Below are 27,998 nucleotides of genomic sequence, written 5' to 3' on the forward strand. Positions count from 1 at the left end.
GTCTTCATTGCTGCACACGGGCTTTCTCTCGTTGTAGAGAGCAGGGGCTACTCTTCATTGCGGTGCACGGGCTTCTCATTGCGGTGGCTTCTCTTGTTGCGGAGCACGGGCTGTAGACGAGTGGGCTTCAGTAGTTGCGGCACACGGGCTCAACAGTTGTGGCACAGGGGCTTAGTTGCTCCATGGCATGTGGGATCCTCCAGGAGCAGGGATAGAATCCGTGTCCCCTGCATTGGCAGGCAGATTCTTAACCACTGCGCCACCAGAGAAGTCCCTATTTTTAAAAAAAAAGAAAAAAAATGGCATCTCGAATGAACACCTTGTTAGCCACGGGACAAAGTAAAGAGCCAGGCGATCACCCCTGAGGGATGGTCTTGGTTGGTTTCCATAACCGACCATTTGGGCTGCTTGTTTTTTCTCTTCCCACACTTTAAACTCATATGTTTTAAATTCACCAATAAAGAGTGAGCCCATGAAACCTAGGCCCCCGCCCCAACCCCAATAAAACCAGAACCAGGCCCCCAAGCTCTCTCTCTTTCCCTCTTTTTTTTTTTAACTTTTTATTTTACATCAGAGTATAGTTGATGAACAATGTTGTGTTAGTTTCAGGTGTACAGGAAAGTGATTCAGTTACACATATACAAGTATCTATTCTTTTTCAAATCCTTTTCCCATTTAGGTTGTTACATAATATTTCTCCCGGCCAGGTGTGCCCTGTAATTCCCAGGTCTTGTAAGTAATAAACTTTTTTGTTTTCAGAGTTTCCTGATGTTTATTGCAGGTCGTCCTGTAATCATAATAAGAGCCACAGGGGCGGACCCACCACAGCACTGGTTATCAAGACGCTGGGCCCTGCACACGACAATTGCGTTCTGATTAGAGGCAACGGCCTGTACAGTTTTGGGTACTGTTTTATGTTTTTTGGAACTTGACATTTTTCATATAGTCGAATAGATAGATATCAATTCAAAAAGAAAATTAGTTTTCACAAATGCTTTGATGGTAGTCTGGCAAAATAGTGGCTCTCTAGATGTTAAGTGAGAAATTTTAAAAATAGCCAGCAAATAAACTTTAATAAATAACATACACATAAAATATTTTACTTTTAATTATATTAAATAAATAGTTATTTGTAAATGAATTATATGATATAAAGTATTGGGTTGGCCCAAAAGTTCATTCTGTTTTTTTTGTAACATCTTACAGGAAAACCCAAATGAAATTTTGGGCGAACCCAATAATATGTTAATAAATTTATATATCATTTTATAATTAATGTATCAATAAACTTATATACTGATATATCAATATATTAATATGTTTTCTTAGCCGGAAAGAGAAGTAACTTTAAATGTTTATTAAATCATTTTGCCATGTTTTCCTTGAATTTCTTTTTTTTACATTGAAGGATAGTTGATTTATAATGTGTTAATTTCAGGTATACAGCGAAGTGATTCAGTTACACACACATATTTATGTTCTCTTTCAGATTCTTTTCCCTTACAGGTTATTACAAAGTATTGAGTATAGTTCCCTTTTTTTTTTGGCCATGCTGCACAGCTTGCGGAATCTTAGTTCCTGAACCAGGGATTGAACCTGCGACACAGCAGTGAAAGCGCCAAGTCCTAACCACTGGACCACCAGGGAACTCCCAAGTATGGTTCCCTGTGCTATACAGTAGGTCTTGGCGGGTTATGTGTTTTACACACAGTAGTGCGTATCTGTTAATCCCATATTCCTGATTGATCCCTCCCTGCCTCCTTTCCCCCTTCGTAACTGTAACTTGGTCATCTATATCTGTGGGTCTATCTCTGTTTTGCAAATAAGTGCATTTTTGTCATTTTTTATAAAATGTTCCTTGAATTTCTATTTCATTTAATGTATTTCAGTACATAAAATTTTCTGACTAATATATTTTCCCTATAGAGATATACAGAGGTAGGGAAAATACACTAATCAGGAAACTTGATCAAAACAAGTATACTCTTTTCCATATATATTAATACTGCAACCCTTGCTTTCTCATGTTTGGCTTTGCTTGGATATAACCTGGCCTGGTCTACTCTGAACCGTGCTGTGCCTTTTATTTATCTATTTTGAAATTTATTTATTTAATTTTGGCTGCGTTGGGTCTTTGTTGCTGTGCGCGGGCTTTCTCTAGTTGTGGAAGGCGGGGCTACTCTTCATTGCAGTGCGCGGACTTCTCTTGTTGCAGAGCATGGGCTCTGGGCACGAGGGCTTCAGTAGTTGTGGCATGTGGGTTCAGTAGTTGTGGCGCACGGGCTTAGCTGCTCCACGGCATGCGGGATCTTCCCGGCCCTGTGTTCCCTGCATCCGCAGGCAGATTCTTAACCACTGCGCCACCAGGGAAGTCCTGGCTGTGCCTTTTATATAAGAGCCTTATCAGCACAGAAGTCACATGTGATGAGGTTCTCCCACGGAAAGTGCACAACTCAGGATTTAGCATACACAGAGCTGTGCAGCCATCACATTGTCTAGGTCTGTGTGAAAAGAAGAAAGTGTTAAGACTGGTTTTAGTCCCTTGTGTGGTCCTCATATTTTACCAGGAGAAGAAACCTCGAGGTCAGGGGTTGGCGAACCTTTTCATGAAGGCCCGAGAGTGGCTGTTTTCAGCTTCTGTGTCACAGCTGCTGCCCTTGTGCTGTAGGTGACGTGCAGCTGAGTGGGCAGGGCTGGGTGTCAATAAAATTTTATTTATAGAACCAGGCAGGGACTCCATTTATTTAGCCAAGCTCATGTCCATGACTGCTGCCTTAGTTTCCCGTGACCTAATCTCGCGTGATGCTTTAAAATATCCATCCTTGCTATTTTCTGTATTTTCTATCTTTTGTAGCTGCTGGTGTTCTTGTGTTTGTCCCTCCAGGTAATCTCAGAAGATGCATATTGCTTTACATCTTACTGGTGGTTAGCCATATATATATACACGAAGGTATATAAACACAGTGAACTTAATTCTGCCAATCATCATCCCCTGTGAAACACTCTCTACTGACTCTGGCCCCCAAAGATGAATAAATTCAGTTAACATCACCTGCAAATGTGACCCGCTGCCTAGAAAATGCAGGAGAGTCCACTTCAAACTCAGAAAAGCAACCAGTTATGAAATCAATTCCAAAATCAAGAAATTTCCTACATATTGCAGGCATAATCATTAAGAAAGTGTGATGGAGAGATATCTCGTTCATAGTAATGACCAAAAATAACTAAGAATTAACTTTAAAAGGAATGGGCAGGTAGGAAATGTCCAGAACAGGCACATCCACAGAGTGGATTCGTGGTTGCCAGGGGCTGGGGAGGGGAAGAGGGGGTGATGTGCTGATGGGGACGAGGCTTCCTTTTGGGGTGACGGAATGTCCTGGAATTAGATGGGGATGGTTGCACAATAATGTCAATGTACTAAATATCACTAAAGGTAAATTTTATGTTACATATATGTATCTTACCAGAATTTTGAGATTAAAGAAGCAGCAGAGGGACTGAGCCTCCTCCAGCAGGGGTTGTGCGGAGTTTGCAGGGAAGGGTCAGCGGAGGAGTCAGTCTGAGAAAGGACCTGACGGGGAGAGCCCTGCAGGTACATCGCCCGGCGGGGGGGGGCACGTCTTCCGCATTTGATTCCTGCCCCGTCTGACCCGTCGGGGTCTCAGTGACCGTGGTGAGAGGCTGACACTCAGGACTCCCTGCGTCAGGTCCCCAGAAGAGGAGGCAGCATATAGAAGGAGGGCCCACCGCAGCCCTGGGGGAAGCAGACGTGGGGAAACCGGTGCCTAGTGTCCAGTGAACTGGGCACTTTATTATTTGTTTATTTAAAGGAGTTAAAAAAAATTTTTTTTAAAATTATTTATTTTTGGCTGCATTGGGTCTTCATTGCTGCGCACAGGCTTTCTCTAGTTGTGGTTGAGTGGGGGCTACTCTGCTGTGGTGCGCGGGGTTCTCATTGTGGTGGCTCCAGTCGTTGCAGCATGTGGGCTCAGTCGTTGTGGCTCGCAGGGTCTAGAGCGCAGGCTCAGTCGTTGCAGCACTCAGGCTCAGTAGTTTCGGTGTCCAGGCTTAGTTGCTCCACGGCAACTAAGGGATCTTCCGAGAGCAGGGATGGAACCCGTGTCCCCTGCATTGGCAGGAGGATTCCTAACCACTGTGCCACCAGGGAAGTCTGAACTGTGCACTTTAAACTGGGAGAACGTGAGAGCGGAATGCAAGTCCCGAGCTGCTCCGTGCTGGGAATGACAAAGGGACGCATGGAGAGATGCACAAGGCTGCTGGCACCACTCTGTCCCACAGTGACCACCTGGGCCCACATTTTTGGGCACATTTCCTATTTTCACCAAAGTCCAGAGGCAATTTTTCTTGGAACTTAAAGTAATTCTGAAGTTCATCTGGAATTTATCCTTGGAAGAGTCAGGAAAATATATTTATTTATTTATGTTTATTTTTATTATATTTTTGGCCACACCACACGGCATGTGGGAATCTTAGTTCCCTGACCAGGGATTGAACCCGTTCTCCCTGCAGTGGAAGCGTGGAGCCCTAACCACTGGATCGCCAGGGAGCTCCCAAGAAAATATATTTTAGAAAAATGAGAAACTCCTATTGCCAGATATGAAAATTATTCTAACTTTATAAGGTAAATTAAAACTGCAGGTGGAATAGGACCCCTGTGTAAATAAGTAACGTTTCTGATGCAGGAGAGTCATACGGTGTTGGAACAGGGGATCCACTTATTATTTAAAAAATAAAAATTTTGGACTTCCCTGGTGGTCCAGTGGTTAGGAATCTGAGCTTCCACTGCAGAAGGCACGGGTTCAATGCCTGGTCCAGGAACTAGGATCCTGTGTGCTGCAGGGTGTGGCCAATAAGTAAATAAATAAATAAATTTAAAGAATGCATCAAATATTGGAGCTCCTAAATATTAAGAAAATAAATAAAAAATTCTAAAATAAAATAAAAATTTCCCTAGAGCCTTTACTTAAACCATAGATGGAAACTAAACTCTTCAGTTTACCTGGTGTTTAATATTAAAAAAACAAACAAACACAGAGAACCAGAAGAAAACAGAGGTGAATATTCACATAAAGGCCTTCCCCAGCTCAAGTTTATAAGCTCAACACCAAGGGTGATGAAACCATCAGGAAAGACTGACCAAAAATATGAAAGCTCAAGAATAAGGGAAAAGTGCATAAGTGTAACTGAGTCACTACGCTGTATAGCAGAAAACAGCACAACATTGTAAATCAATTAGACTCCAATGAAAATTAAAAACAAAAAGAATAAGGGAAAAGTGTGTCAAAAGGATTATCAACAGCGTTAAGGACAAATAAGAAACCAGGAGAAATCTGTGTAACATACATGACGAATTATACATAGGCAAGCTTCTATAGACAAGTACAGAAAACACATTAATAAGCCCATATGTAAAAAGTTTTCAGAAACCAATAAGAAAAGACCACTTCCTACTGGAAAAATGAACAAGGGATATGAATTGACAATATCGCTGGTCAACACTGAATTACTACTAGGGAGTTGGGGTTGAGATGCACACGCTGCTGTATTTAAAATGCACAGCCTACAAGGACCTACTGTATAGCACGGGGAACTCTGCTCAGTATTATGTAACAACCTAAATGGGAAAAGAATCTGAAAAAGAAATAGACACAAGTATATGCGTAACTGAATCACTTTGGTGTACACCTGAAACAAACATGGTTAATCAACTGTACTGCAATATAAAATTTAAAAATTAGGGGCTTCCTAGGTGGCACAGTGGTTAAGAATCTGCCTGCCAATGCAGAGGTCACGGGTTCGATCCCAGCTCCAGGAAGATCCCACATGCTGCGGAGCAACTAAGCCCGTGTGCCAAAAAAAAAAAAAAAAAAAAAAATTAAACAAACAAAAAACAGGGAATTACTACGAGGATGTTCCCCATCAAATCGGCCTAACACCCAGTGTTGGGAGGAGGATACAGGAAGTGGGAACCACCAGACATGTCAACAGGGCTCTAAACTGGTTTCCCCTTTCTGCAGGGTACCGTGCCGCACGTAAAAGTACCCTGCCACCTGATGCCCTCTGACACTGACAGCAATCTTGGCGTCTAAACTACGCCAATAATTAAGGATGTTTAGGGACTTCCCTGGCGGTCCAGCAGTTAGGACTCTGTGCTACTATTGCAAGGGCACAGGCTGACCCCTGGTTGGGGACCTAAGATCCTGCATATGCGTGGGACGGCCAAACAATGAAAAAAAAAAAAAAACTGAAAAAAAAATTAAGGATGTTTATAAAGATTCAACTAGAGGAGGGACTTCCCTGGTGGTGCAATGGTTAAGACTCTGTGCTCCCAATGCAGGGGGACTGGGTTTGATCCCTGGTCAGGGAACTTGATCCCACATGCATGCCACAACTAAGAGTTCAGGGCCACGACGAGGCAGCCCACGTGCCGCAACTGAGACCCAGCACAACCAAATAAACAAATAAATATTAAAAATAAAATAAAATAAATTATATATTAGAAAAACTAGAGGAATATTTATGGTAGCTATAAAATAATGGGAACAACCCGGAGGGGCTTCACTGAGTCAGGGGGCTCCTGTAAAATGTGTGCTTCTCAACAGACGGCCAGGTCTCCCTGGACGTCTTCAAGTCCTCCATCTGTCCCCAGGGCCAGCTCCCCTCCTCCATGGCCCCACACAGCCTCTCCATTTGGTGGTCCAGGTGAGAACCAGTTATCAAATTCCGGATTTCACTACCCATTTTTATGAACTGGAAAGGATTCAGTCCGTCTCCACCTTGACCTTTGTTCTGACTCAGGAACTGCTTCTAAAAGCAGCGCTGACGGATGTGGTGGAAATGGGTGGCCGTGGAGACACCGCCGACAAGGGATTAGCACCACGGGGGAGCTGAGGACGTTTTCCTTTTCGCTGATCTTGAGTTAGAATTTAAACAGCTGTCTCTGGCTAGTGGCTGCTGTATTGGACAGCATGGGTCTAGGACAATGCCTGCCCCAGTTGGGAAGTTTCCAGTAGCATGGGGGCTCCGGATCTTCCCAGACAGCCCTACTGAGCGGATCTCCACTTTCTGGAGCGACATCCCTTCTGGGTCCACCAGAGGCTGCCTTCTGGGTGGCTCTGCCTTCTTCATGTCCATTGGGATGATGTAAATCTGTAGCCATGCCTAAGCGGCAGCCCCTCTCCATGCTAACCAGGAGGGAACAGGCAGGCTGGTCTCGCCCAAGCAACACAGCTGGTTCCTTCTGCCACCACCCCGGCTGGCCAGACTTTCAGACACCAGTTCCTGCCCCCCCCCACCTCTCCTTGTTGGACACGTTTTGGGGTGAACCGTCCTGTTAGGACGAGTGATTCTCAGGCCCGGGGAGGGAGGAGTCGCCCAGAAGCTGGCCTGGCTAATCCCCGCATTCCAGGCAGCCCCAGTCAGCGGGTCCCAGGCGTTCTGTGCGCAAAACTTTTCTTTCTAAAGGGTGTGTGAGATTCCCGTGGTGGCTCTAACAAGTCACCACAAACTCAGTGGCTTAAGTAACACTAATTTATCCCTTTAAAGTACTGGAGGTCACAAGTCCAAAACGGGCCTCACAGGGCTAAACCCGGGCGTGGGCAGGGCTGGTCCCTCCGGAGGCTCCAGGGGAGCATCGGCTCCCGCCTTTTCCAGCGTCTAGAGGCGCCGCATCCCTGGCTCGCGGCCCCTCCCTCCCTCCTCACAGCCAGCAGCGCAGCCTCTCCCGTCTCTCTCTGCCTCGGACCCTCCCGCCTCCCTCTTCTAAGGACCCTGGGATGACACTGGGCCCCCCGGGGAATCCAGGGTCATCCCCATCTCAGGGGCCTTAACGCCACCGGCAAAGTCCTCTCTGCCCGTACAAATCAACCAGTTTGCAAGGCAGAAACAGAGACACAGATGTAGAGAACAAACATATGGACACCAAGTGGGGAAAGTGGGGAGGGTTGGGGGGGAATGAATTGGGAGAGTGGGATTGCCATATATACATTACTAATAAGAAAAAAAAACCAAATTGTACACTCTAAATAAATGCAGTTTATTGTCTGCTAACTGTATCTCAATACACGTTCTTAAAAAAAAAAAGTCCCCTCTGCCCCGTGAGGTGACACGTCCACAGGTCCCGGGACCAGGATGTGGATGTCTTTGGGGGCTGTTGTTCCAAGTAACAGCAACAGTTCCGCAAACTTTCAATTGATCCTGGAAATCTCTGCAGTGCGTTTGCACAGTCCAGGGATAAGGGAACAGCGGCTCCTTCGGAAGATATTTCCAAGTGATGTGGAGTCCCTCCCCAAGACGCGCTGTCCCTCCGACGGGCGTGGCACGCCCTCTAGGGGCAGGATGCGCTGCGGCACTGGCCTCCACCCACCTCCCAAAAGACCATCCTGCGGGCCCCAGAACCTCTGAGAGTAAGTAACCCGATCCCGATTTTCACACAGAAGAGATTTTGGGGGTAAACTCATGTGTCAAGGTCACAGGCTAGTTAGGACGGGGCCGAGACAGAAAACACCCCTCTGTCTGTTCCCTCTCAATGTATTCTTCTGCACTCGGTTCAGAGTTTTCTGGAAGCTTCTTTATGTAGCAAAGAGGCAACAGTTAAAATTGCGTTTGCTAAGTGCTGAAAGCAACTCGCGGGGAAGCAGAGGGAGGAGGGTGGGCGCTTCTCAGCCTGCTTTCTGGACGCCCGTCCCCGTCGCGCCCGTCCCGCGCCCCGCGCAATTCCAATCCCACCCATGCTCTGTGCGTCTGCTTATCTACGTGGGGCACTCTGGAGGGCCACCAACCGCTGTGACATCTAAGACGTCTTTGCCCCCTGGGGACAATGGTGGTGACGCGTCCCAAGGCCAGGCCCTCCCGCCAGGAAGACAGAAATGACGACCGGCAGCTGCAGGTAAGGAGGTGGCATGGTTTATTCAGGTGTCCTGCAGGAACACCCACGGGCGCGGGACGGTAGGCAGGGGACCCCCCCCCCGACAGCCCTGCCACCTTCCCTGACCTGGCCGGTGACCTGGGGGGCACAGTGGGTATGGTGTTTGGTCATGGTTCTGCACCTAAGAGGCGCTACATTCGACCGGACGGTTTCCTGCAGTCTTTCCAGGACTCCAGCAGCGGGACCCCGGCAGCTTCTGGAAGGACTGAGGCCCAGGTCATGTTAATTGCACTTGTCGGGTGCTGGTGGCGGGAGGTGGCCCCTCTCCCTGCAAGCGTCCTAGACACCCGGAGGTACTCAGAGCCGGTGTGGCCCAGGTGGGCAGGGCCGCCACAGCGAAAGGATGCTGTGTGTGGGCGGGGCGGGGGCTGGGCAGGGCACCCCAAGCTTCTGCGGGGAGACAGTGCTGCGATTTGGTCCCAGAGCCACAGAGGGCCGCGCAAACAAAGGGTTTCAGGTGAATTTGGCAGGTGTGGGAAGAAAGGCCAATTCTGGCTACATATTCGACAAAATTCAAAGGTCCCAAACCAGGGAGAGGCGTTCCCTGGGAGAGTCGTCCTGTTAGTCACGATGGAAAGGGGACACTTTTCTAGAGGGGAGGGGGCTCACTACTTGTAGGTAAAAAACTTTTTTTTTTCCCCTGGTAACATCTCATGGTGGTTGTAAATGAAACTACGCAGTCCATCTTTTCCTTGACATGAAGGGGCCCCAGGAAACCTGGGATGTGGGCATGGGCTTGGGAAGCCCGCACAGGAGCCAAGCGTCCTGGAGGAACTGGGGGTCGGAAGTGGCCAGGGGAGGATGCTGGGAGGACAGAAGCTGGGCACTCGTACCGCTTGGAAGCAGGCCTGGGCCCCGCCACCCCTGGCCAAGCATGCGGGCTGGTGCGGAGACGGACCTGAGCGGGGCCAGCCTTCTGGCAGCTGCAAGTGGTTTCCAAACAAAGTGGGTTTTCCCAGTTTCTCAGAACACACAGAATCACAGTTCAAGGTCAATGTCCCCCGTGATGGCTGAGGAGATGGGCTCAGGGAGGCCAGGACCCACAGCTGCTGCCACCCCGGGATCGCAGCGAAGACGCAACCCCGGCAGCACAGAACCTGCTGGGCTAGGAAACACCGGTGCCTGTTCTGGAGACTCGGCTCTCAGGTCACAGTGTCCCCTGGGCGCAGCCTGGGTGGCAACGGGGCCGAGGGCGCCCTCAGTGGCACATCCGTGTGGTCATTTCTTTCTGTTAAGAACATGCAGGACATTAGGAAATCCACACAAAAGGGAAATCGGGGGACGCGGTCTCAAGGGGCCCTCGGGCCTGATTTAATGCAAATCCTACAAAACACAGAGCAGACAGCGGCACGCCTGGGCTGGGGCGGCAGACTCTGTGCAGGGTCAGACGGTCTCTGCCCCTAGAAAACACGAAGGCTAAGCATTCTGTGGGAGAAATGACCACGGGATTAGGGCACTAAGTGAAAAAACAGCGAGCCGATCTAACACAACTGCACACGGCGATGTGTAGTATTTGGTGAGATTCACATAAAATGAACCCTGTGTGGTAAAGCGGCAGTCACCACGGTATACAACCCCCACCTCTATCTAGTTCCAGAACATTCCACTACCCCAGAGGAAAACCCCTTCCCCACGAAGCGTGTGTCGTATAACTTTAACTCTGGAAAAACGTGTACTGACTGGAAGAGCCTGTGAGGGAAGATACAAAAATGAAAAAGTTACGTGCAGGTGTTTACAGGGATGTTTAAAAGTTGTAAAAGAACAGACTTTTGCAAAGACCCAAAGCCATGGAGGAATCCAGAAAAAACAAGCCCGCATGGAATGCTAACGGGTGCAGCCACTGTGGAGAACAGGATGGAGGGTCCTCAGAAAACTAAACACAGAGTTACCGTACGACCCAGCCATCCCACTCCTGGGCACGCATCTGCAGAAAACTGTAATTTGAAAAGATACGTGCACCCCAGTGTTCACAGCTGCACTACACACAACAGCCAGGACCTGGGAGCAGCCTCATGTCCACTGACAGAGGACTGGGTAAAGATGTGGTGCATACGGACAATGGACTACTACTCAGCCATAAAAAAGAATGAAATAATGCCATTTGCAACAACGTGGATGGACCGGGAGGGCATTACGCTACGTGAAATAAGTCAGACAGACAGACACACTGTATGACATCACTTACACGTGGAATGTAACATGGGACACAAATGAACTTATTTATGAAACAGAAACAGACTCACAGACACAGAAAACAAACGTGTGGTTACCAAAGGGGAGACGTGGGGAGGGATAAGTCAGGAGTGTGGGGTCAGCGGATGCCAGCTAGTATACGTAGGGTGCAGAAACGACCGGGCCCTCCTGAGGAGCACAGGGAGCTATGTGCAATATCTTGTTATAAACTATAATGGAAAGTAACATGAAAAAGGATACATGTATAACTGAATCACTCTGCCACACACCTGCAACTAACACAAAGTTGTAACTCAACTATCCTTCAATTAAAAAAAAAAAGCCCACAAAAGCAGGCACACATGGAGCCCAGGGGCCCTGCCAGGAAACGTGAGGGGCCCAGGGTGATGGCCAGGAGCAGAGCCTCACGCCCAGGCCCAGGCATCGTCCCAGCATTTCCCATCCCGGGGAGATGCCCAGAGGGGGACGGAGGTGCCCCCACCTCTTGCAAGGGCCCCTCGTGACCAGAGGCGGCAGCTGGTGGGCACTGGGAGCAGCCGCCTGTGCCCCTCGGCCTCACGGGTCCTGCTCCAGGCCATCGGGGCAACGCTGTGTGGCGCCCGGGCTCCACAGCCCAGCCCATGGGGCCTGACTCTGGCCACGGATGGTCCCACCTCTGGGGTGGGTGTGGGGGGGGTGTTTCACCCCTGACCCATCTGGCAAATCCCCTCACCGCTACAGTGGGCTCCTGGCGGCAGGGGCCGGCAGGGGGTGGGGGTGACTGCCGAGGGGGACGGGGAGTCTTTTGGGGGGACAGAGGTGCTGGAACTGGACAGAGGCGGTGGCCGCACAACCTGCGAATGTACTCACACCACGGAATCGCCGGCCTCACAATGGCTGATTTTACCTTATGTACCTTTTACCTCAGTTAAACTGAAAACAAAAACCCCACAACCCTGGCTCCTGGCAGGCAGGAGGAGGGTGCGCGGAGGCCCGTCTGTCCCTCCCGCAGGGACGCGCGGCAGCTGCAGGCAGGAGCCCCTCTGGGCTGCGCCACAGGGTGCCCGCCGCCCGCCGCCCCGCCCCGCCCGGCCCGCTCACCAGCGGCTCCAGCTCCTTGGTGTCGATGAGGCCGAACTCGGTGACGAAGTAGTAGAAGTGCTTGTAGCAGGTGTTGACGTGTGCCTCGGAGCCCAGCTGCGCGATGCGGTCAAAGTGGTGGATGTAGACGTGCACGAACACGCGGAAGAGCCGCGACAGGATCTTCTTCACCACCTGCAGGAAGTTCTTGGGGAACGGCGTGCCTGCGGGCGACGGGGCGGCTCAGCCGGGCGCGCCTCCCGCCCAGCCCCCCGGCCCCCCGCGCCCCACGGGCGCCCGGGGCGGGGCCGCGGCAGGGGAGGCACGAGGACGGGTGCCCACGTCTGGCCAGCCTGGACCTGCCGTCCCGCCTCCGGGGCTCGCGGGCGCGCGCGTGTGTCTGTCCCCAGGTACCTGGGTGTTTCAGGACACAGCTGCACATCCCATGACAAGCTGTGTTTGGCCTGTGCCATTTTTCACTTAATACGTCTCTCTCTGTCTCCACCCTAAGGATCTCACGTCACTTACATTTGAACGTACATCTCCTGACTTGACTGCATGCACACACTATACTGCATCTTCTTCTATTACTGAATTTAATGTTTCACGTCTTTAAAAAATTTTTTTAATCCATTATTTCTTTCTTTGTTTTGGCTGCGCTGGGTCTTCGGTGGGGCGCCCTGCCTGTCGAGCATGCAGGCTTCGTGGCGGCCTGTGGGAGCTAGCTCCCCGCCAGGGATGGAACCCGGGCCCCCGGCATCGGCAGCGTGGAGTCTTGTCCACTGGACCACTGGGGAGGTCCCACTGTTTTTTAAATCGTGGTGACAGACACATACGTGAGACTGGCGGACCCAGCGCTCCTCCGGCGTCAGGCACACCCACGCAGCTGCGCCCGCGTGCTCCCCGCCCACCTCGTGTCCTCTTCGTCCCACAGAGCGTCCGACGATGCTACCAGGGGCTGCCCAGGACCACGGTGGGCCGGCCCCCATCCTTCAAAACAGGGGCTCCGGAGCCAGCAGCCCGGGGGAGGAGCACGGAGGTGCCACCAAGCACGGGGAAAGCCGCTGCACACCAGGCCTGTGCTTCCGGAAGACGGAGCGGTCAGCGGGCTGTGCTTCCCGGCCCTGCGCTCGGCCAGCAAAGGCCCCAGAGACGCAAAAGCAGGGGCCGGAGATCTGCGCGCAGGGTAGCTCGCGGGATGGCGTCTGCGGTGAGGCGGGGAGCGCCCGGCCCGAGTAGGGGACGGAAGACGAGCCCCCTCAGCGGCTCACAGCAGGGAGAGGTCCCGGGCACGAGGCAGACAGGAGAGACGCTCCCCACAACCGTGCGCCTTCCCGGCTCCCGTCCTGCTCCCTCGGGCGTGACGGCTGATGGGACCGGCGCTCCGCAGATGGAAGCACCTGTGCGCCTGTTACAGGTGGACAGGGTCAGCGGCTCCGAGGACCCACCTCTGCGGAAGGTTCATTCAGCATCCGTAAGGCCTCAGGGTTTTCTCCCTCCATCCCGTGGGAGAAAACAGGCTTAAAAAAAGCAATGCTTGAGTCTCGAGAGATGGCCACGTTCACGGAGCGTCTGAGGAGCACACAGTGCAGACCTGTGACAGCCACGTGGCGGGACGGTGGCCTCTGGGGCGTGGAGATCCCCGCAAGGGACGCCTCCCCAACAGTGTCGGGACGTCAGAGGGAGCAGGGCGCCCATGGCAGGCAGAGGGAGGCGAGCACAGCGTGTGGCTGGCACCAGCCACACGCCCCACGAGGCTAAGGCCCCGCCCTGGCCCCTCTCCTGGGAGGGGGGTGCCGGAGTCACCAAGGCCATCGGGGGCCATGCTGGCTGGAGGGGGAGTGGCAGCCCTGTAGAGAAGGGCCTAGAAACGGAATCTTCTGGGATGGCGTGGCCCACACTTTCCACGATACCCTCATGCGGGGGTCACGCGTCCGGACCGCCGCCTGCTTCTGTAAATAAAGTTTTATTGAAACGCAGGCCCACGCCTCACGCAGCCTCGTCTGTTTACACATTGTCCATGACGGCTTTCAAGCTGCACAGCAGATCCGAGTAGCTGACACAGACCATCTAGACGGAACAAGTGGAAAGATTTACTCCCTGGCCCTTGGCGGGAAAAGCTGTGAGCAGAACCTAGGTCTGAACTCAAGAGCCTGGGCAGGTGGCTTCGGGGCCTACGTGGCTCTCAGGTGTGAGCGACACACGCGTGTGAGGCAGGATGAACTTTGGACCTGTCCTTTCTTTCTTTCTCTTTTAGTATTTATTTTATTTATTTATTTGGTTGCACCAGGTCTCAGTTGCGGCACGTGGGTTCCTTAGTTGCGGCTCCCCGGCTCCTTGGTTGTGGCATGCACGTGGGATCCAGTTCCCCGACCGGGGCGGAACCCGGGCCCCTGCACTGGGAGGGCGAGTCTTGGCCCCTGCGCCCCCAGGGCCGTCCCGGGACCCGTCCTCTCTGTGCCCACCACAAAGCTACCCCGGAGGCACGTGGCAGCGTCCGGTTCTGCGCAGCACCACCGACAAGCAGAGAGAAGCGCTTCAGTCCTCCTGCCTGGCCCCGGGGTGGACCCGGGCGGAGGGGTGAAGCCAGCGCCCGGGCCTGTGGACAGGGCCGGGAGGGGAGGCCTGGGCCGGGCGGCCCCCGAGGAAGGCGGTGGCGGCCCTGGAGCCCGCTGCGGCCGTGCAGAGGCCTCCAGCCCCCGCCGGGCAGCGGAGTGGCATCGGCCACGTTCGCTTCTCTCCCTCTTCTTGTGCTTCCCTCTTTAGGAAGATGACGAGGATTCACTCCCGTGGGCGAGGCGCTGACTAGAGGCGCTCAGGGTCTGAGGTCTAGGACGTGGACCCCTCAGGAGCTGGGGGGGGTTCAGGGGGTCCCCACCAGGCAGTGAGTCAGGACGACAGGGAGCATGTGTAGACGCAGCCCTGGCAATCTGATGGGGGACTGCCCAGGAATCTCTCTTTTGGGAAAGCAACGATTCTGGGATGGCCTTTTCCCAGCTGGGGCCCTGAAAACCCCTGCCAGTCAGCCTGGTTCACTGTACCGATGGCAAGTGAGGCCCCAGGGGCTGAGAAACTCAACGAGGCACAGAGCACACCAGTGGCTAAGAGCCGGGCCCGACGCCCGCTCACCAGCCGGCTTGCCAGGAAGCTGTGTCGCCCTGTTGAACATGAGAACGCCATCTGCTGTCTCCCAGGGCCACTGGGACAAGTTACCATCTGCTCAGTGGCTCAGAACAACCTACACGGGTTCTCCCACAGTTCCTGAGGCCAGAGTCCACGTGGCGCCCTGGGCCGACGTCCTCGCGTGGGCAGGGCTGGCTCCTCCGGTGGCTCCGGGGAGAAGCTGCTCCCGCCCTTCCCGGGCTCACAGCCCCTTCCTCCTCCTGTCACTCCACTGCCTTCTGCTTTCCGTGCTTTCGAGTCTCCCTGTCTCCCTCCTGTTAGGAGCCCTGTGATGACATTTAGGGCTCACCCAGTCAGTCCAGAATCATCTCTCTACCTCGAGATCCTTAACTTGAAGCAAAATATGTCCCTCCACACCTGGGAACATCACTCGGCCATGAGAGGAGCCCTGACATGCGCCACCACGTGGAGGGACCCTGAGGACACGAGGCTCAGGGAGAGACGCTGACACAGGAAGACACACAGGGTGTGACTCCACTGAGGAAACGTCTAGAACAGGCCGCTCCACAGACACAGAGAGGGGGTTCCCGCTTGTCAGGGGCTGGTGAGGGAGTGGGCAGTGACTGCTGATGGGAATGGGGTTCTTTTAGGCCAACGGGTTTATTTTTTTTTAATTATTATTTTTTAAGTTTTCAGCCACACCATGTGTCACGTGGGATCTTAGTTCCCTGACCACACCCCCTGAATTGCAAGGTGGGGTCTTCACCACTGGACCGCCAGGGACGTCCCAGGGCGATGGCCTAGGACAGAGCTGACAGCTGCACGGCCCCGGGACCGTGCTAGAGTGTGCACTGTGGGTTGTACGGGGTGGGGCCGCCTCCCTGATGAAGCCGCTGCGGGACGCGGAAGCGTGGAGACTCACCGACATTGGTGGGGAAGACGTCCTCGTTGTTGATCTGCAGCTCGATCCAGTCCATGAGCAGGTCCATGTAGCGGGGGGCCGAGAGCGCCGTGGGCCGCCGGTACCGGTGCTCGTCCTGCCAGCGGTACTCGTACTTGGGGCCGCCCGACATGACGGGGCAGGAGCGCTCCGTGCAGCCGTCGCTGATGGTGCCGTAGATGAGGTTGACGCGGTTGAAGAAGTCCACCACGTGCACGGCCACCCAGTCGTTGAGCTCCTCGCCGGCGGGCAGCTGCACGGCCAGCTTCAGGTCCAGCCCCGCGTTCAGCGACGCCTGCGCCTTCTTGTGCAGCTCGAAGCGCTGGGTGCCCGGCTCGAACTTGCGCTTGGGCCGGAAGGTCTTGTCCTTGTTGAAGACCTGCTTCAGGAAGGGGTTGGACATCTCGGCCGCGGGCTCCGGACGCCCCCCACGAGGCCTCCGCAGGGAGGGCCGGGTGGGACGCTCACGCCGGGAAGGTCACTGGGCCCCCGGGCCTCCCCCAGACCTGGAACACACAGAGCGGACGCATTGTCACCTTCACAGAACCCTGTTCTGGAAGCCCTGGTGGGCGGCCTGGGGACGTTCCTGGGACTTGTGGTTCTGACTTTCACCGAAAGGGCTCCAGCACTGCCGCAGGCACAGCCCCCGCCTCCAAGCAGAAGGTGCTGAGCTGGGCCCCAGGGTGTGGGGGCACCGTCTCTACGCCCGGAGGCTTTCGGTGAAGTGGAGAGAGCTGCTGCCCCTGCACGCGGGCTGAGGACAGCCCCCGCACGCTAGCTGGTCTCTTCATCTCCATGGAGAGACATCCACAGCCCCGGGACTCACGAACGGACCTTATCTGGAAAAAGAGTCTTTGCAGATGCGACTGGGTTAAGGATCTTGGGACGCCCTCTTCCCAGATTATCCCCGTGGACCCTAAACCCAGTGACGCGTGTTCCTATGAGAAGACAGACACCCCGGGAGAGGACGTGTGACGACGGACACAGAGGTGGGGTGGTGTGGGACACCAAGGCCTCCTGGCACCGTCAGAGCCGGGAGAGAGGCCAGGCACAGACGCCCCCTCAGAGTCCCGGGAGGAGCCGGCCCTGCTCACACCTGGGTGGGTGCCGAGACACCCACCCCAACCCCGCCCCGGTCCCACACCCCCCGGAAAGTGCATCTAGGGCCTCTGGCCTCTGGGCCGGGAGGGGGTGCATTCCTGCGGCCTCTCTGTTCTTCCCTGTGTCTCACGTCCCAATCTCGTCCCTGGATTAGGGGCTCCATGACCCAGCGTGACCTCACTTCTCCATCGTGACATCGGCACAGACTGCATTTCCAAGGGGTGGATGTGATTTTGGGGGGACACGACCCACCCCAGGGCACCGTCTACGTCCGGACGCCTCCACGAGTTGTCTGGTCTTGTGATCGACGCGGCCCGTTCTGGGGGACGAGGCCCCGCTGTGAGGCCCGGCCCCCCTCCAGCTCCTCCTGAGCCTCCGCGCTGCGCGGTCTCCCCGTGGCAAACCCCACCTCGGAGGCGTGAAAGGATGCGACGGAGCACCAGGAGCCCCGGCCTGGCTCACACTCGGGAGAGTCCCTGTCGTCGCCATCCCCATCGCGGCTAGGACGGCAGTGCTGGCCCGCCGCCCCTGCTCTCCGTCTCTGGCCCCAGAGGACGCGCTTCCCGGGGAGTGTGGACCTGGCTGGGACCGGGGCGGGGTTGGGGTGGGTGTCTCGGCCGCAGAAGGGGACGTCGGCCCGGGGTGGGGGGTGGGGGAAGCGGAAGCAGAGCCTCTGCACCGCCCAGGCCGGGCTCCACCACACACACCCCTGCGCCCCTCGTACGACGAGTGACCACTTATCTGTGGCGTTATAATATATCCTGGCCCCAGGACCAGCAGCCTTGCCGGGTGGCCGCCCTCCAGGCCAGCTTGCTGTGCAGCAAACGGCCACAAACCGAGGGGCTTCGAGCAGCCCACCTTCATTATCAGGAGGTTCTGGGCGTCCACCTCTGAACTGGGCCTCGCGTGTCCTCGCGCAGGGACCCCGTCTCCCCCCAGGCCCAGGCCCTGCAGAGAGGATGTCAGTGCCGCCAGGTCGACCTCAGCGACAGGGAAGCCGCGGCGGGCCGGTGGGCCCCGGAGCGCCGTGTCCGGATCCACGGTGTGGGTGCAGGCGGAGTGACGGGAGGGGAGGACCTCAGCAGGCAGTTAGGAAGAGCGGAGTCACGACCCGCCACATCCCAGAGCCCAGCGCCTCCCACAGGCTCGGCCCATCCACACCTTGGGGGTCTGGAAACCAGCGTGGCCCCCGCAGGCCCAGGACTCCCGGCCTGGCCTTCAGCAGACACCTCTCGAAGGTGGGCCTCTGGGGCGGCCTCTGCGAGCCTTTGGGTGACTTCCGGAGGCTGGACAGATGGTCCAAGGGCTCAGCCCAGTGTTCTAGGCAGGGCGGTCCCGCCCCTGGGCAGCAGAGCCGGGCAGCGATGCTGTCTCTGAGCCTACGTTACTAGAATTGAAGAAGAACGTGGTGGCTCTGGCCTAAAGGGGGACGTCCTGAGCTCAGCCTTGAGAGTGGCTCCTGGAGCAATGGAGTGTGGGGGGCGGGGCCCGATGGAAGGGGGCAGAGGAGACACCCAGCATCTCCCCGCAGGCCAGGAGCGACTCGGACCCTACCTTCTTCCTGCTCTGTGTCCTCAGCGTGTCCTCAGGGCCTGCTCACAGAGGGCTCAAAAAGCATCCAAAGTGAAAGTACAGAGGAGGCCTCCCCACCCTGGTTAGGGGAGAGGGCGCGGTCCGCAGGATAGGGCCCCAGAGACACCTCCATCCCATCCTGGTCCCGGGCCCCGAGGATGTGCCACCTCAAACAGCAGAGGGGACTTTGCAGGTGGGACGAAGTTGAGGCCCCGAGACGGGGACGACCCTGGATTCCCCGAGGGGCCCAGCGTCATCCCAGGGTCCTTATAAGAGGGAGGCGGAAGGGTCCGAGGCAGAGAGAGACGGGAGAGGCTGCGCGGCTGGCTGTGAGGAGGGAGGAAGGGGCCGCGAACCAGGGATGCGGGGCCTCTAGACGCTGGAAAAGGCGGGAGCCAATGCTCCCCTGGAGCCTCCGGAGGGACCAGCCCTGCCCACGCCTGGGTTTAGCCCCGGGAGTCCTGAGTCAGGCTCCTGACCTCCAGAGCCGTGATATAACCAGTGTGTGTGGTTCGGGGCTGCAGGACCTGTGCTGACGTGTTGCAGCAGCCTTAGGGAGCTCACAGGGGCTACGCAGGTAATCCTAGCGCGCGCCGGGCAGAGTAACTTGCAGTTGACGTAACTGGGGCACTTGGGCCCTGGTCACAAGGGGGCCTGTGACCATCCGTCCTCCCTGCTGGCAGGCGAAGCCCACTCATACTTTTGGGCCCCGCTGGACACCATGGGTGTTGGAAGGTCCACTCGAGGCAGCGTGAACTGTGCAAAACACAGAGGCTGAGCGTCCGGGGATGGAGCCGGACGGACGGGAGGAGCCCCAGGGAAGCGGGGGGGCCCACCTTCCCCCACGAGGACGGCTGCGATCAAAAAGCACAGTCAGCGGGGCTGGGGAGGACGTGGGGCAGCCGGAACCTCCTGCACGGCTGGTGGGAACGGAACACGGGGCAGCGCTGTGGAAAACCGCCTGGTGTCACCTCCTCACCCGGCAACTCTCTCTCAGGTGTCCACCCGAGAGACGTGACCACACGTCCACACAACACCCGTACACACACGCGCCCCGCGGCACGCGTCACAGCAGCCACGAGGTGAAGACACACAAATGCCCGGCAACCGGCGACTGCCCCCCACCCGGGAGCATCCCTCAGCCACGCAAAGGAGAGAAGCACGGACACGCGCTACCGCGTGGAGGGACCCTGAGGACACGAGGCTCAGGGAGAGACGCAGACACAGCACACACAGGGTGTGACTCCACGGATGGGAAACGTCCAGAACAGGCAGCTCCACAGACACAGAGAGTGGGCTCCTGGCTGTTGGGGGCTGGGGAGGGGGTGGGGGGGGTGACTGCTGAGGGAGATGGGCTTCTTTTGATGGGATGGGATGTCCTGGAACTATATGATGGAGGAGGTACGAGCGAACACTGTGAACGCACTGAGAACGCTGGAACGTACACGGGAAATGGGGGGAGAGTCCGCTAAGTGAATGACCGCCTGTAAAGCTGCTCCTTTTAAAGCAGGGCGAGGGGACCAGCAGCGCAAGTGCGGCCTGAGACGCGGTCCCGGCCCCGCGAAGAACTAAAGCCACTTCCCTCTCACCTCAAACTGTCAGCACTGTCTGTAAAATCTGTTTACCGTGAAAGGTAACAACACAAGCACAGAAAACTACACGGGATAAAAGGTGCAGTCACTGACATGTCGCGAGTGAACGCTTGCCATGTAGGGATCACCCAGCGATGTAGCTGGAGGCCACCTGTGCTCTGGAGCAAGGAGGTCCCGTACCTCGTCCACAGACCAGAAGTGCCTTCACTTCCTTCCCCAGCCGCCGCCGTCATCACTTCCTGACACCTTGGTTAACACCCAGCGAGACACTCACAGTAACCCTCAGAGCAAAACGTAACCCACTTTACAGATGGGAAGACAGGCCCAGACAGCGCTGCTGTCATCACAGCCATCTTGTGTGCTGGGGGTGGAGCGGCATCCCTGCCCCCATCCCCTCGCTGCCAGGAGCTTCCCAGCCATGAAGACCACAGACATCCCCAGACGTGACCCAGTGTCCCTTGGGGGCAGGACCACCCCAGGTGAGAAGCACTGGGTTAGAAGCTGGTGACTCAGTACTAACTAGTTATTGGTTAGTAAATTGGTGCTAAGCTACGCAGCTGGCAGCAGGAGGATGGAGCTCGCACCCCGGACCATGGTTCCTTCCGCCCGGCCACCCAGCTCCACAGCTCCACCCCTCCACTATCCGGCCTTCTGCCCATCTAATCCCAAATCCAGGGCCAGGTGCCCTCGGGGCCAGGGCTGTTCTCACACCAGGCACTTCTGCAATGCCTGCAGGCCGGTTTGGGTGCTTCCAGCACTGGTTTTGGGGGTGTGGGCACAGCCCCAGGAGCCCAGGGCCTGGAGGGCAGGAAGGTGGTGGCTCAGAGAAAAGAAGGCAACTGAGTACAGGGTGCAGCCACAGACACCCCAGCTGCCCGCTTCTCTCCCGACGTGAAGGACCTCAGACCCCCCAGGAGGCACTGGCTGAGAGAGGCCACCTGCCCCCACCCTCTGTCGCAGAGACTGGCCAGCTCCCCTGCGCTGGGCAGCGGGAAGCCCTCTACGCAAGGGCATGTGTGCTGGACGTGTCCGGTGGGGACCCCATGGCCCCACCTGTGACGGCTCACCTGCTCGGGTGACTCATCTGCAAACCAGCCGCTCTCGGGCCACTCCGGGTACAGGTCAAGGCAGTCACCTTGTGCAGACCCACCGACGGCGCGAGCCACCCCCTCCCCGCGCCCACCACCTGCCGGCCGCCCGGAGGGCCATTTCTCACACGCGACTCGTCTCAGCCTCCAGACAGCCTTCCGCCCGCGCTGAGCGCAGCCCCAGCTCGGCCGTGAGAAGATGAAGCCGGGCGCCCCCCTCGGGCAGCCAGAGAGGGGCTGGGCCAGGCCGGCCGCTGACCCCGCAGCGGCCTCTGTGCGCCCGCCCGTCCGGGCTCCTCGTCCGCCCGCTCACCCTCATGGGAACCGCAACGCGACGAAACACAGCTCGCCAGTGCCCCGCGGCTGCCTTCTGTGGATCCGGGGTCTCTGGGGCCACGTGGCCTGTCAGGCAGGCGGGGCGGCGCGGAGGGTCCCAGGAAGGGGGCGGGGGCCCCAGCGGCCCCGGCGACCCCGCAGCCCTATGTACAGCCCGTCACGCCACGGGCTGACCCACGCCTGGACAGTTCTGGAAGACAGGCGGGGTAGCAGAAGGGGCTTATGAGGTTCCTGCCTGCGGCTCGGTCCCCTCAGCCAGTGGAAGAGGTTTCCCTCAAGCGGAAGCGATGATTTTCTGAGGAACTTGCTGGATGAGCTGAGGTCCCATCAGAAGCAAAACAGCTCTCTGCCAGAAACACACGCTCCCACGCCCACGGTGGCCGGCCACCGGAAAGTGCCTTTTCCTTGACAAGCTTTGCCAGAGGCCGGGGCGCCAAGGAGACCCTACATCCCCCACCCGCGCCCCCTTCCCCGCCACCCCAGGTACCTTCTCTGGGGCTGCTTTGCCTTGGTCCTTCGTGGAACACCTCCAACGAGGGCGTGGGGGAAGCCAGCACAGGCTTCTCGGAATTCCGCGCTAAAAACTCCCCTGGCTCTTCCTGCAGATGAGATGCGTGTGGCACTCAGAAAGTCCGAGGGTGACAAAAGTCAAGATGACAAAACTCCCCTGGCCCCAGCACACACCCAGCCCTCTTTTTTTCTAAAAACAAAACACAGTTCCTGTAAGCAACCGCCGCACCTCGGCCCGGTCGCCACTTCCTTCCGGTGCCTCCACATCCTGCCGCACCATCACTGCCGCCGCGGGGACAGGCCCCCGGCTCGGAGGTCGGCCCCGCACGCTTCAGTGGGCGTGTGAACTCTGGCCCTGGCCGGGCAGCCTGCGTGTCTGCTGGAAGATGCTCGCGGCCCAGGGTCTGTCCTGTTAGAGACGTTGCACCCCAGAGCTGTCTTCCATCGACTAAATGTTTATATTTAAATAACTGCGACTGCTCCCTGGGTGGGGAGGCCACCCGCCATCTTGCAGGACACACACGAAGGCCAGGTGTTTAGACCGGTTCTGTACATTCCAGCCCTCCTGATAATGCTTCCTTTTTTTCTTTTTGGGGCTGTGCTGTGCGGCATGTGGGCCCTTACAGGGATCGAGCCCGTGCCCCTGCCGTGGAAGCACGGAGTTTTAACCCCTGGGCCCCCCAGGGAAGCCCCTCTATTTGTGTTTTTGTTTTTGTTCTTTTTTAAAAAGCCAACTGAGATATAATTCACGCAACTATAAACTCACCCTTTAAAAGTACACAATTCAACGGTTTTTAGTAAAATCACAGAGTATGCAACCATCACCACTAATTCCAGAACATTCTCACCATCCCACAAAGAAACCCCGTGTCCATCTGCAGTCACTTCCTAACTGGCCACCCCCTCCCCCGGTGGGCTGAATCACGCCCCACCCCCAAACAAAGACACGTTGAAGCCTTAACCCCCAATACCTGCGAAGGGACCCTGTTTGGAGGCGGGGTGCGCAGAGGTAATTAAGTTAAGCTGAGGTCACCCTGGAGGAGGGTGGGCCCTAAGCCGATGACTGCTGTCCTTGTAAGAAGAGGGAAATATGGACACAGACACAGGAGACAGCCAAGTGGCGGAGGCCCCGGCCGCCCCAGAAGCTGGGGGAGAGGCAGAAAGGACCCCCCCGGGCCTCTGAGAGCCCCGAGCCCACAGCAGATAAGAAGTGGCCTGTCCCCATGTCCACGGCCTTCGCGCCATCAAACGAAGAGGGGCTGCGGGGGTACACAGCCCAGCGCCATGACTCTCCTCCGCACCGCCTCCCCCCGTCTCAGTTCCCCGCGGGGGCAAACACAGCTTTTCTGTTCAGCAAAACGGTGTCACTGGGGGGACAGAAGGGAGAGAAATGAGGGAGAGGTTGCGGGTGGTATGTCTGTGTAGGAGTCACACCCCTTCCTTCTGAGGACTCGGTCCAAGGTGGCAAGAGCCATCGCCTTGTGTTCACCTGACCCGAGTCCCGCGTGTCAGAAAGGGTAGCACACAAGAAACCGCGCCCCCGAACTCCCATCCACTGCGCGCTCTCCTTCGCTGGCCGCCCAAGCTTCCTCTCAGCATCAGGCTCCTCGGGATCTGGACCTGCCTGTGGGCTGACCCGTCTGTGGGGAGGGCGTCCACCAAGCATCACACTCTCCCCTCGTGCTGGGAAGAGCTCCCGCCACGCTCAGCTACAGCCATGGGTCTCGAATGAGGTGACCCTGCCCCCAGGGGCCATGGGGGAAGACGGGGGTCCTCACGACTGGGGATGCTCCTGGCACTGAGTGGGTGGGGCTGGGGAGGCTGCGCCACACCCCCCAGCGCCTGGGACACCCCCACCCCACCCCGAGAGTGACGCGACCCGGATGTCCTATTTGGGACTCAGGAGCCGCAGGAATGACCATCTCCTTCCCAGAACCCGGTTTCTGAAGTCAGATTTGCCTCTTTTGCTTAAGCAATCTGAACCTCGCAATTCCAGGAAGTCAGGAACAGAGCTCACCAGCTGGGGCATGTCCAAAAGTTCCCAGAGTAAAAACCCAAGTTGCAAGCCGGCTGCCTGGGGAATTTTTGTCCAACCTCCATTTCAAGAAGCCCTGGAGATGAGAGAGCAGCTCCCAGAATGATGGCTAATGGCGGACTTTTCCACCAACTTCGTTGGCTTGGGAGTGTCATCACATGTGAAACACGCTGCCCTAACCATGTTAGGAGTACGGATCATCTAAAGAGTCCTGGAACTGAAATAGTACTCCCAAGAACCCCCTCAGGGGCTGGAATAACCACTTCTGCTTTTGCTGAAAGAGAGGCGAACTTAGAACTCAGCTTGTCACAGCTATTTGGGGCGCCTGGTGTGCAAACACCATGGTCCAGATTTTAAAGACGATAAAGATACTGTCTCCTTCAGGGAGATACAAATAAAAAACTATCAAGCCATGAAAAGTCATGAGGAATCGTAAACGCACATCATTAAGTGAACAAAGCCCGTCTGAGAAGGTGACGCTGTGAGCCCAACTCTGTGATGCTCTGGAGAGGCAGAGCGGAGCTCTGGGGACAGGAAAAGGCTTCGTGGCTGTGGGAGGCAGCGTGGGGGTGGGGGGTTTAAGGGAGAGATGAACAGGTGGAGCACAGGGGGTGTTTAGGGAAGTGAAACTAGTCTGTGTGATCAAATGATGGATATATGTCAGCACGCATTTGTCCAAACCCAGAGAGCACACAACCAAGAGCAGGCCCAGGGATGTCCCCGGTGGCGCGGTGGTTAAGACCCTGCGCTCCCAATGCAGGTTTGATCCCTGGTCAGGGAACTAGATCCCACATGCATGCTGCAACTAAGAGTGCTTATGCCACAACTAAGGAGCCCGCATGCTGCAACTAAGGAGCCCGCTTGTCACAACGAAGACCCGGCGTGACCAAATAAATAAATAAATAGGAAAAAAAAAAACAAACAGTGAATCCAAATGTATACCATGGCTGCTGGCTGACAACGATGTGTCAGTATAGGCTCATCCCTGAATCAAGCGTCCCATCTGGTGGGGATTCTGATGGGGGAGGCGATGCATGTGTGGGGGCAGGGAGTGTATGGAAAGTCCCGGTACCTCCACTCAGTTATGCCGTAAGCCTAAAACTGCTCTAGAAAAACTACGTCTATTTAAAAAAATTACAGCTAACGTTAATTCACCAACTGCAACACGCCAAGCATTTAGTTAAATCCTTTGAGTTGCTCACCCCATTTAAGAAATAACTAAAGCCACAAACAGGAAGCAGGAAATGGTGAATCCGATGAAAGCAGGAGTTGGACATATATTTGCGTAAAGAATTAATGCCATGGAAAACACTGAGATATGATGTACACCGCATATGTAATTTTTAACTTTTCTGTAGCCACCTTGAAAAGTTAAAAAAAAGAAACACGTGACTTTAACATTGATAATATATACTATTTAACCCAAGAGCACCAAAATATCACTATAACACCTAACAAATGTAGAAAACACGAAGGAAATGCTTGGCACACACTCCCCGCCCACCCCCACTTGAACACAGAGAGTCAGGAAACTGGGGCATGTTTCATGTGAACAGCACATCCCATTTTGGACCAGCCACGTTTCAGGTGCTCCACTAGCCATGCGTGGCCAGGGGCTGCTGCGCCGCACACCCCGGCTCTGGGGGGTTTTGAAAGGGGAAAACCCACTGTCAGAGGACGGGAGCAACGGGAGGGGTGCTACTTGAGGAGGGTGCCGGCTTTGGGCCCCTGAGGAGTGGAGAGGCTCTGGGTCAGATCAGGTTGAGGCTCTGGCTGAACAAAGGGCACCTCCGGAAGGGAGGGGAGAAACAGGGCGCCCGGGGCGCGGGCAGGGGCGGGGCAGCCAGCACGTCCAGTTGCTTCACTCCTCATCACGACGACAGACACGGACGGGCAACCGTGGCAGGGGGGAGGGGATGGATGGGCACTCAGGGCTTTGAGAGGCTGCAGCGCCCTGTCCTGACAGTGGCCAGGGCCAGGATTCTTGCCATCACTCAGCGCTGAGGCTGTGAAATGGGCTAATGAGAGCCCCTGAACTTTACGTTGGGTGGAGAGAGGAACCAAGAAGCCGTTCCAGGGGCCACATGGAACAGAAGCAAGTCCAAAATCACACAGCGCAGACAGGCAGTGGCGTGAAATATGCAAAGTGTCTGTGCCTCACGTGCCAAGCTTTCTCCAGTGCACTCTCTGCACAAGTGCAGGTCACTGCCTGTCAATTGAGCCTCTATAAAAAGGTAAAAAAAAAAACATGCAAGGAGCAGAAAGCACCTATGAATAAAGACTGGAAGAGGCTTACCCCCAAATGAGCAGTGGCTCTCTGGGTGGGAGCATCACTGGCAATTTATTTTCTGCTTTGTGACTCTGTCACAAAGAGAATCACCCCAATCACTCCCCCTTCCCTGTTCACTGACATTTTGTAAAACACATAGGCATTTAAAGCAAATGCGGGCTTCCCTGGTGGTGTGGTGGTTAAGAACCCGCCTGCCAGTGCAGGGGACACAGGTTTGAGCCCTGCTCTGGGAAGATCCCACATGCCACGGAGCAGCTAAGCCCCCGTGCGCCACAACTACTAAGCCTGCGCTCTAGAGCCCGTGAGTCACAACTAATGAGACCATGTGCCACAGCTACTGAAGCCCGCATGCTACAACTACTGAGCCCGCGTGCTGCAACTACTGAAGCCCATGCTCCGCAGCAAGAGAAGCCACCGCAATGAGAAGCCCACGCACCACAATGAAGAGCAGCCCCCGGCTCACCGCAACTAGAGAAAGTCCGCGTGCAGCAACGAAGACCCAACGCAGCCAATCAATCAATCAATTTATAAAGCAAAGGCACGCCTATAGCCAGTGCAGAGACGGAGCAGCGAGTCAGCCAGTGGGCAGTGCTGACACCAAACACCTCCCACTGCTCAGGGACTCTGGGGACCGGGGAGCCTGCTTGCAGAGGGCGGGGGCCCGGCGCCCTGGGAGCCGGACAATCCTGTGGACTTTCCCTCCCAACCAGGAGGCGGGGTCCTGGCTACTGACATGGCCAGGGGGTGACCCCAAAGCGACATTTATAACCACTCACTCCACCAAGGGCCGCACGGATCCCGCCCCTCCACTACCCTGCACCCCCTCTGGGGGCCCCGGCCTCCCCGCCGCCTCCCCGAGGGCCCCGGCCTCCCCGCCGCCCGCGGTCGCCCACCCGAGGGCCCCGGTCTCCCCGCCGCCCGCGGTCGCCTCCCCGAGGGGCCCCGGTCTCCCCGCCGCCCGCCGTCGCCCTCCTGAGGGGCCCGGTCTCCCCGCCGCCCGCCGTCGCCCTCCTGAGGGGCCCGGTCTCCCCGCCGCCCACCGTCGCCTCCCCGAGGACCCACCTGCCGCCTGCCGCTGGGAGAATCGGGCCGCGCTCGCCGCCGGACCCCGTGCCCAGGCCGCCGACCAGCCCAGCCTCGGCTCCAGGCCCGTAGGAACTCCGTGCACGACCGCCCCGCCCCTCCGCCGGATACACTTCCGCTCCAGGCTCA

At 56.2% G+C, this 27,998-nt stretch overlaps 1 protein-coding gene across 7 annotated transcripts; it reads right to left on the reverse strand.

The window, feature by feature from the left end:
• MOB3A (MOB kinase activator 3A) lies at positions 1-27,975 on the reverse strand. 7 transcript variants are annotated; one of them, XM_057709524.1, is made up of 5 exons: positions 27,849-27,870; positions 22,439-22,550; positions 16,245-16,768; positions 12,221-12,423; positions 8,023-10,175 (listed from the first exon to the last, which is right to left on the reverse strand). In XM_057709524.1, the coding sequence occupies exons 3-5, from the start codon at positions 16,663-16,665 to the stop codon at positions 10,146-10,148; spliced, it is 654 nt and encodes a 217-aa protein (XP_057565507.1). In that variant the 5' UTR covers positions 16,666-16,768; positions 22,439-22,550; positions 27,849-27,870; the 3' UTR covers positions 8,023-10,145. The 7 variants fall into 7 exon arrangements, 6 of the variants coding, with proteins under 6 accessions (XP_057565510.1, XP_057565512.1, XP_057565507.1 ...); XM_057709526.1 differs by lacking the exon at positions 27,849-27,870 and adding an exon at positions 21,929-22,141 and having other exon boundaries at positions 22,439-22,580; XM_057709527.1 differs by lacking the exons at positions 8,023-10,175; positions 27,849-27,870 and adding an exon at positions 1-274 and having other exon boundaries at positions 22,439-22,580.
• Between the last annotated feature and the right edge of the window lie 23 nt (positions 27,976-27,998).

The sequence above is a fragment of the Hippopotamus amphibius genome, chromosome 15 (assembly GCF_030028045.1).
Source record: "Hippopotamus amphibius kiboko isolate mHipAmp2 chromosome 15, mHipAmp2.hap2, whole genome shotgun sequence".
NCBI classification, from domain to species: Eukaryota; Metazoa; Chordata; class Mammalia; order Artiodactyla; family Hippopotamidae; genus Hippopotamus; species Hippopotamus amphibius.

Bases quoted from the DNA above. Each gene is read 5' to 3' on its own strand.
- MOB3A (XM_057709525.1), bottom strand. From the start codon at position 16,665: ATGTCCAACCCCTTCCTGAAGCAGGTCTTCAACAAGGACAAGACCTTC. The intron at 12,424-16,244 runs GTGAGTCTCCAC...CGTCGCCCGCAG, and splicing joins CGTCTTCCCCACCAATGTCG to GCACGCCGTTCCCCAAGAAC. The intron at 10,176-12,220 runs GTGAGCGGGCCG...TGTTCTTAACAG, and splicing joins CCAAGGAGCTGGAGCCGCTG to AAAGAAATGACCACACGGAT.